Source organism: Vipera berus (assembly GCF_964194415.1).
Source record: "Vipera berus genome assembly, chromosome: 5".
Classification (NCBI taxonomy): Eukaryota; Metazoa; Chordata; class Lepidosauria; order Squamata; family Viperidae; genus Vipera; species Vipera berus.
Genome location: NC_138207.1, coordinates 38351813 through 38361907, shown reverse-complemented (window position 1 = coordinate 38361907; position 10095 = coordinate 38351813). Strand labels below are relative to the sequence as shown.

The following is a 10095-nucleotide window of genomic DNA, read 5'->3' as shown; positions in this document are numbered from 1 at the left end:
TCGGACATGGCACTGGAATAGCCAATGAGTAACGGGATCGGGTTCTCCTTCAGCCAATCACAGAATCAGCTTCGCGGCAGAGACACCAATGAGACATTATGCGCCTGCGTCTAGCTCCGTAGCTCCCTGGGAAATATAGTTTTTTCTCAGAGACGTTAACTTGCCAATGAAACGAGCTCTAGAAGAATTTCAGGAAAGCTCTCTCTCTGTTTGTGTCTGTGTGGTGTGTATCGTGATCGTAATTCATGTACTGTCCTTCTCGCCATTTAATTGGAAATTATTGAAATAACTAGTAGACAGAAGAAAGAGAGCGGTAGTAATAAAACAGAACGATAGAGAAAGAGGCTGTTATTCTAGTGTCTTATCTATCCTTGGACCCCTTTAGTGGAAAGCTACTGCTTTCTTTTCCTTTGCCAGATAATTGGGTTTTGTCTATAATCTATTTTTGTGGTCCACTATGAATTTTTTTTAAAAAAATCTGTTTGTACCGTTTTCTAAATGTCATTTAAACGTATTAGAAGAATCATGCTGTAACCAAAGATCCAGCCTCATGCTTCCAAGCAATCCTCTGCATAACAGAAAAATAGACCTTTGTGACTGTTGTTCCCCAGCAACTAATAAATTCTGAGATTTAAAAAAACAAATATCTCATGCAGTGCATGAATAATTTAATATTATTCATCATTGCTACAGTACTAGCTATTGGTATTAATGCCAGATATTGTGATGGCAGAAAAAACCCTAACTTTTATTTAAGCAATGTATTGTAACATTTTATAAATCTGTTACATCAATCATTTTGAAAAAGTTAAAATAAGTTATTCTATCCCCTTCCTGTCAATGCTTAACAATAAGTTTTTCAAAATTGACAATGACATTTTTAATTTGCTTTTTTTGCAGCTAAACAGTGACTGATACTTATTGGTAGTACCTAAATGGATCAAGTAATCTATACACTAGAAGTAAGAAATAAAATAAAACCAACCTGGAAGAAGACAACTGCAAAACACCACAGCATAAAAAACATATGGACGTGATCATCTAGTTTATCTGACTTGAATCTTATGTTTTTAGTAAATGATACTACAATGAGAAATCCCTTTCTCTAGTCTACACACCATGATTGGTTTCATGTTTTGTACTAAGTCACAATTGGCGAGGTACAATTTACATAACATACTAAGCAAAAATCAAAGCGACCACATAATGAATTGGTGTGATGTATGAAGCTAGTGGTAAGTCTGTGTTGTTGTTAGTTGCGAAGTCGTGTCCGACCCATCGCGACCCTATGGACAATGTTCCTCCAGGGTAAGTCTGTACTGTCTGGGAAAAAGCTAATAAGTACAATTGCTTTTCTGCATGCTGTAGAAGGCAAGTCGTCTTGGAGTTAATTTTATTATGTAGAAAGGAACTTAAAACCCAATAATTGCATTTTGCTTTTGATGTGGCAGTTGATATGCCAATTACATGTGATGGCAATTTACAAATCAGCCTTTGTGATGAGCTAGCCCCACTTGAAGGGGGAATTTTAGTTGGTGTGTGAAATGGAAAAGAACTGTTTTGAAATACATATGGTAAAGGTTAGGATGAGAGGTTTCCAGTATGGTAGAAAAATGGGAGTTTGTTTTGAACCCTAATTTACTAATGATGATTATGTGTCATCAAGTTGGTGGGACTCATCACAACAACAGAAGATAGATTTTCTCCAGGATGATCTGTCCCTAACCTGGTCCTTCAGCCCTGTTGTGTTGCCTCATTGTGGTAAGGAGGAGGCATGATGAAGAACCGTGGAAGTGTTTACTACAAATATATATTCCCAGCAGAGGTGAACACCATCCCAGTTGCTTGAAGCAGATGATCACTTGAGTGAACAGCAAAGGCATTGTTTCGTACTGCACAGAAGAAAGCAATGGAAAACCGCCCCTGTATTTTATTAAAACCCATTTTGATAGATGATCTGAACATTGTTGCAAATCTAAAATGTGCTGCTTCTGAAGTTTTAATCAAGCAATCTATTTACGAACACTAAGGTACGTTTTAATATTTAAAAATAAACATTGGAAGTACATGACAACCCTGTATCTAATTTTTATATGTATTTAAATTTGTTTGCTTTTCAATACTTTAAAATGTATTATTTTGTATGCAAGAAAGGGGAAAAAATAGCCATGTTGTGTTACATTCAAAAGATAATTCATCTGAAGAGTTAAATAATTAAGAGTGGATTCAAAAAAATAATCTTTACAAAAGTTCTAGTATGATTCAGTACTGGATTAAAAGAAACATAGAAGCTGCCTCATAGTAAATAAAATGTTTGGTCCAATTATCGTTTTCTGGAAGTGGTCCCCAGAATTTCATACTGCAGCATTTTTTGGAAGCTTATTACTTATTTAGAATATGATGAGAACATGACAGAAGATAAGTAAACATATATACACACAACTTATTTTGGAAGCTAATAGCATTTTACTCATTTGTCTGAATTCAGAATGAAGCAGTGGCGGCCCATTGTGTACTTAGGTGAAAGATAATTGGGTATAGGGATGTTGATTAAATTGGGGGGGGGAATCCTGGAGAAAGGTAATGGCAAACAACCTGCCAATTATTACTAAGAAAGCTGTATCATGTGCTCACGAAATCACCAAGAAATGAGTTTGACTTGGAGCCTTCCCCCTACTTTTTTTTATGGATGCTTTTGTTCTTAAACTGTTGGAAGGAAATTCCCAGTGAAAAATTCTCAATTACATCTCGAGTCTTTCTTAGAAAGGCTAGAAAATCAATGCTGTAATTTTTTTGAAAAATATGATATGGTTCTTTTAGTTTTGTTATAGAAAGTGGATGAAGCTCCACGATAGTTTAAGCTATATTTTTAGACGATAAAATGCCACCCACGACTATTATTTACGCTGTAATAAATTAAATCATAAGCCCTCTACGGAGGGTTAAGAATACCGCCCTTTTTCCTGGGAAAGAGATTGAAATGTGCGGACAAGATCTGAATGGATGAGTTTCCTCCGTGCTCTACCGAACAGAACCCGCTTGTCGCGTCCCTAGCAACAATTTGCGCGGGATCTTTTTGTCTTTGAACGTCGTGGAAACTCCACCCCTCAGAATTGGTTGGGTTATCGAACTGTCGGCTTCTAGTTCCGTCGCGTTGCTTGGCTCCTCGTGTAACTGGGTAGTCATTCTCCGCCTACTCGGCTCGGACTGAACATTTCCCCCTCGGGCAGGCAGTTGGGTAAGTTACTCCGCAGGAGTAGAGGCGTTCTGATGATTGGGGGGGGGAGGGAGGGGGGGAAAACTCTTCTATGGTTTGTTTTTTTTAGCATCAAAGAAAATCTCGTATGATAAAATGAAAGGGATCCTATCAGCCTACGTGTAGCGAGCTGCTCCTTCTTAGTTGAGCAGCCGGCTACCAGAGGCACCCTGCCATCTCCGGCGCTTGTCGAGGAGCCTTCTGGTGTAACTAACCACCAGTTGCACTTGAAAACAGTTCCATTTGTGTTAGTGTGCTCCTGACGGAAGGTGTCCAATTGCTCCTCGGGGTTCTTCACCGCTGTCAGGTTAATAGAAACTAGTTGAGATGCCAAATGCATCACCTCTGTGCCATTCTCCACCCCTTCCAGAGTGTAACTTATCTTTGAAGTCATTGCCCCACTATGCATTCCTGGCTGGGAAATGGGGTCCCCGCCCCACTACAAATTCCTGGCTGGGGTGCTTAGAAAATGAATACAAATTTAGTAATGAATTTTGTGCTAAGTTGGACTTAACCTGAACACATGCTTTCTTTGTCCTCTGACATTATACAGCTCGCAATGAATGATTTTTTCAGGCATATCTTAATTCTTCCTTTTCCTGTGGTTTTGTATTCTGCTATGCTTACTATTTTCCTCATTTTCTTTTCCTGAAAAGTGGTGTCAGAAGCACCACATTTGCTTGCTATGTTGTCAATTCAATTCTACTAGTAGTCTCCTTTTTATAAATACCTCAGAATCCTGCTGATTTGAAAGAATATGTCCAGTCCTAGATATGAAATACTGTTCTGTTTCAGAGCCTGGAGTTTCTGTGAAGAACTTCCTGTAGTTCACCTACAAGCATGACAGATAAGGAGTTTATAACTTCTAAAGAGATCATTTCAGGCCCCTCTGTCTCCGTGACTGAGCCTGGGATCTGTGAAGAACTGAGCAAATCTTTTCCCTGGACAAATAAGAAAAGGAAGAGTTGGCTTTCAAGGCTGTGTAAGAAAAAAGCATCTTTGTCAGGTGATTACTTTGCCTAGCAATGAATATAAAGTAATTGTTAATTAAAAAGAATAGTAACTACTGAACAGAAGATATTCTTTCTTAGCAGATTTTCTGGAGAAAGAAAATAACAGAGTGGTTGGGAAAAGACTGAAGGTTTATAAATACAGTAGAAAACTTCTGCATTCTTTCTAAACTTCTATGAATAATACTATAGTTCAATTATGCATTAAATGCCTTGTCTAAAGCACTTCAAAGGAGTGGAAACTAGAGAATATAAGAAATTGGCTGTAAATAGATCTGAAGGAGATAGGCAGTTTAGAAACAGGAAATGTAAACAAACAAGCAAATAGCTATTTTTAAATCACAGATTTAAAATGTTATTTTTGTCCTTTTAAGGCAGGCATGTCAAACTGCCAGCCCACAGGCTGGATGCATCATGCCAAAACTGTGCCCATCCCATTGCCGGCAATGGAGAAAAAGTTGTGATACATTGTGCGATGTCACATGATGTCACGAGTTTGACATGCCTGGTTTAAGGTATTAACCGAGGCAAACATTTCTTGCTAAACTGTCTGAACAATGTTTTCCTATCATTTTATTTTTTAATAAAGTTGATACTTTGCAAAATTGTCTTGAAAGCTTTAATTCTAATATTTGTGCATCTATGCTTTTTTCTTTTTCTTTTTAGAAAATGGATGGAATTCCTACTGCTTATCTTCATTAGCGGCCCGGAATATTTGCACTGGAAAACTTCATAGCTCTTTGGATCATTTGGAAACTGCTTCCTTTTGTTGTTCCATATGTAGCACCTCTTCTTGTTCTCTCTTAAATGCACTGACTTGGGGAGAATCCATTCAGGCACTGTCAAGTAGTATCCGTAACCCAAACAAAGCTATCTTCACTGTGGATGTTAGAACAACTGAGGTACTAAATGGATTTGCTTAATGCCACTGGTGTATATATACAGATTCCATAGATATGAAATTCTATTGTATTTACAGAATGTATTGTACCACAATCATTTGAATAATTCCCAAATTTTATTAGGGATGTTTGTACACAAATTTTATTTGGGATAAAATTTGTGGGAAAAGATTAAAAGAAAAGCACATCTTTTATGTTCTCATTGTACAATACTGATTTAGTTATACTGTAAAATGTATAATTAGGGGCAGAAAATATTAGATCTTATTTCATACTTCCCAAAGGACCCTTTGTAAATCTTATAGCTTTCTATGATATACAAGGTATATTAAGGATTTTTCCCCATCAATATTAAGTGTAACCATTAGAAAGTTCTCTTTGGAAAAGCAGTTAGAGAACGTTTCATATATTAACTTTTAATTTTGGAGCAGAGGATCTGTTACAAATACATTTTGAAAATGGAATAAGATCCATGTCAATTTTTATTTCTTCAATAATAGATATTTTGGAGTAAGTTGGGCCACATTTATAACTAGCTCTGTACAAAAAATGAAACTAAAATGGGACTAGCTTTACTTTGTTAATAACTATACTTGGCTTGCCACTTCATTGTTAAAAGCCAATTAAGTATTTTTACCAAAATGCTACTGCCTGGATTTAACACCCATAAAATTGCAGCTGTCTGATTACTCATTTGTTAGTATTTGCTGGTTATTTAAGCTTTTAGTACTTACTGAAGACATGTTTGTAAACAAAACTGCAATGATATGTTAATGAGTACTGATTTTTAATTTTATAAATAAACCATCTGAGTAGGCTAAAAATTCTGTGACTCGATTCACATATGCTACACAATTGACTTGGGCTTAGTATATGCAACAAATTCATCCAATTATTATTAGTTCAATAAACAAGCCATATTTAGATATGTGAATAGATGTAAATGATAAAGCAATAATTACTGAAGTTCATCTCGTGATTTATTTTGTACTCTATCTAGAAACTATTAAGATTATGTTCATGTTACCCGTAATTAACAGTGATTAATTCAGCCCAATTCACCTGAAACACTGGAATATGAACTAAACAAATCACGAACTAAAATTAGGCTGATACAACAGGCTAAACTAGAACATAGTTTTAATTTATTTTAAAAATTATTACACATGCTAATGATTTATTTAATATCACATTTATTAATTAGTGTTACTTTTGAATAAATATATATATATATGTATATACTTATATATAGTACTTGTGTACTATTAGAACACATTGGAATTCAATCCCAGGACACTAGCTTTTTATTTGTGCCCATCACTTGCCATAGAATCAAGTCAAGAAATCTTCAATTCAAATTTGACTGAATAGATGCTTCTATTTAATTTCCTTCACAAAATATGGAAATAATTTGCTACTATTTGCTTTTTGAATAGTTTTGCCTTATCAAACTAATGTACTGTATCTGTATTCCTTGGAGGTCTCCTATCCAAATATAAAGAAAGCCCAACTATGCTTAGTTTCAAAGCCCACCAGAAGATAATTTTTCTTGTGTTTTTTTAGATTCTAGTTGCAAATGATAAAGCCTGCAAGATTCTTGGATATAGTGCCCAGGAAATGATTGGACGGAAATTATCTGAAATGATTTCAAAATCCAACTGGGATATTGTAGAAGCTCTGAAAGAAGGATACAATGATCTTGAAGAACATGGACCAGTAATTCCAGGAACAGTGGTGTGTGATTTCAATTAAATATCTTACACCAGAAATATGCTTATCAGTATTTCAATTGCTTTTCTATCACAGAAGCCTTAGGAATCTATAGTAATCCTGTTTGTTTCAATATAGATTTGCCTATATTCAGATTTATTGATGATGAATTTATAGGTTTGGCATTTAAACTTCTAAAGCTATAATAGAAGTAAAACAATGTGTTTGCTTTATATATACATCAGGCATGTAGTAAAGATAATGTTCCTTTGTTTAGTATTTCTCCATCGTACTAGAAAAGTCTGAATGTGCTTAAATATCCTGTACATAGGAGATCATGTATTGTAAGTACATGCAATGTGATGCTGATTTTTTTTATATCACCAGAGCACAAATAACTCAAGAGGACATATATCTATGATTAATACTCATCTAGACCAGGGGTCCCCAACCTGTGGGCTGTGGCCCACTATTGGGCCTTGGCCACTGGGCCCCATGAAGGTATCACCAGTGCACGCACGGGTGTGCTTACACTCATCCCCCACACTTGTGCTAGAGCCGCTGTGAGTGTCCCTCAGCACTAGCATCCTGAGTGTCCCACCAGCAGTAGAGTCTTCTCAAACATCCTGCTGGCGTTAGCACCGCCCCACCCCAAGCATCCCACTGGCGCTAGCTCCGCCTTGTGCCAAGCATCCCGCCAGCACTAGTGCCGCCCTGAGTGTCCCGCCGGCACTAACATCGCACTGAGCATCCTGCTGGTGTTAGCGCCGCCCTGCCCCAAATGTCCCACTAGTGCTCGCGCCGCTCCATTCCAAGAGTCCTGCCAGCACTAGTGCCACCCTGAACGTCCCTCTGACACTAGCACCGCGCCGAGCATCCCACCGGCGCTAGTGCCACCCTATTTGTGGCATTCGCACTCATGTGGCTCTGTTTGCGCATACGCTCGCACGTGGCCCATTTGTATGTGCACACACGTGTGTAACAGTGCCTGCCTCCCTTTCCGGGCTGCCAAACCAAAAAGCTTGGGGACCTCTGATCTAGACTGTTAACAAATATATCATACCCTCAGAATTAGCTATATTAAATAATTTTTTTAAATAATGTGGTCTTTTTTTGATAAAGAAGCATGAGTAGCTCATAATCTTTTTAAATCTTTCTCTACTGATGACAATCAGACAGAATTGGCTTGTTCTGTTTTTCTGTATTTCACTGTGAACATTAAATTCCCCTAGTTATTCTACAGCAGATCAAATTTCTTTTAAAAATAGTGCTACCAAGCGAGTTGAAAAGCTGGCTATTTTGTTGAGAATTTCACATACACATAGAGCTACATTTGCTTTGATATATTAGTCAGAAATGTAAGATGTGAACTGTGTCCCTACAAAACCAATAAAAATTCTTGTGGCCTCTGAAGGACATATTTGTTTCATAAGCTTTCCACAATAAGAGGAATTAGTCTGACTTGTGTACTATATCCAGTAAGAGATATAGTAGAAATTGATCAATCTGGAAATCTTTGCTCTATTTTATGTCAACTGATATGCCTAAAATATTCAGTCCTGTTCATCCTGCTTAATCAGAAATAAATCTCCCTGGATTTTATACATTTATTCTTGATCTGTAAACAAAGATCTAATCTTAGGGTTCCTAATTGTTATTGCTTGTACCTGACTTAATTCACATTATACTTGCTTCTCTGATAAATTTGAAGTGGGATAATATAACTGATGATAATTTGTAAATTTGTAGTGATAATTATTGCAAATTTATGTGTCTTTAATTTAAAACAGTAGTTCTCAGACTGGTCCACGGATCCCTGGGGGGCTGTGATGTTACAGAGGGTCCACAAAGTCTTGAAGAAATGCTATAATATAAATCATAATTCTTGGTAGTCTGTATCCACAAAAGGTATTTAAAGGGGGTCCATGGTGAGGAAAAGGTTGAGAACCATTGACTTAAAATATTCAAAAACTGCTATTCAAATATGTAAAATTTTGATATAATTCCTTGTAGGATATGTCTTAAATCATCTACCGTATATAAATATCATAACTCAGGCATCTTAAATCTTGGATAACCATGGCAAACTTTTATATATAAAGTTAATTATGGTGTAGTCATCTGGAAATAAAACTATTTTGATAAAACTTGCTAAAGTAATTTTCATATAATTAATGAAAATTCATATCTACAAATATCAGTGCATATATTCATTAACATTGAATATGGATGAAGTATAGAAACGCATTCTAAAAGACAGTGTTTCCAAATGGCCCGTATAAACCTGCAGTTTAGAAAGCTAACCTGTATTTTATCACCAGGTAGATGCCATTTCCCAAAATAACGAAAAGATCCCTGTCACTATGTGGACAAGAAAAATCAAAGGCCATTGCAGTCAGTACTGTGTTGTTGTTTTGGAGCCTGTGGAAAGACTCTCTGCTTCTGTTTTCTTCAAAAGTAATGTGAGTAAGCTGCAAAATAATTGAATGGAAATGACAGAAACAAGCTTGCTTCTTAACATGGAGGTCAGTCCTCATGTTAGCCAACTTTATAAAAGAAAAAAAAAACACAGGAATGTGCTTAGCTGTGTTGTCTTATAATTGTACACAAGAACCATTGTTCCTGAAATAGTGCAGTGGAACTGAAATTCTTTAAATAAATGATTTGATAACTATACAGCTATCTTGATGTTTGTTGATGTGAAGCAGTTGTACCAAATATGTCTATGATTCATGGAAGTAAATGAGACTTTTTTCTTTAAATGTTATTGTTGCCCTCTTCTACAAAAGCATGGTATAAATATTTTAAGTAAACTTACTATAAAAATTAGACATTGCAGGATATAGAATCAGTGTGGAAGTTCATCTGTCTCAAAGTAGTTTTTCTAGGCTCTTCCCTAAATCAACAGCCCAACTATATCGTGTTTGGTCAGTTTAATACTGCTATAAAATCAGTGCTTTAGAACTGAATGCCTACCATTTATAATGCAAATGTTGAACTCTCACATTAAGGGAGAGATTACTTCTTGTGATCCCCTTTTTGCTCACCTTCATGGATATTCATCATCAGAAGATGTGGTTGGTCACTACATAAAAGATTTGATACCTTCTATTCAACTTCCTGCACCTGGGAAAAAAATTCCAAAGGTACCATTAAGTTTATTACAGACAATTATTGCCTTGAATGAATAAATGAATGAAAGAATGAAATGATTTTT

The 10095-nt window shown here is 36.2% G+C and overlaps 1 protein-coding gene across 1 annotated transcript in view; it reads left to right on the top strand.

Annotated features, from left to right (window-relative positions):
- Positions 1–4096: 4096 nt before the first annotated feature.
- Positions 4097–10095, top strand: part of PASK (PAS domain containing serine/threonine kinase) — a gene marked incomplete at its 5' end in the record, with an annotated part of 31991 nt that continues 25992 nt past the window's right edge. The window contains 5 exons of the mRNA XM_081328547.1: positions 4097–4262; positions 4933–5168; positions 6732–6902; positions 9200–9340; positions 9890–10024. Of these exons, the coding sequence (XP_081184673.1) occupies positions 4097–4262; positions 4933–5168; positions 6732–6902; positions 9200–9340; positions 9890–10024 (849 nt within the window). The remainder of the gene's footprint in view (positions 4263–4932; positions 5169–6731; positions 6903–9199; positions 9341–9889; positions 10025–10095) is intronic.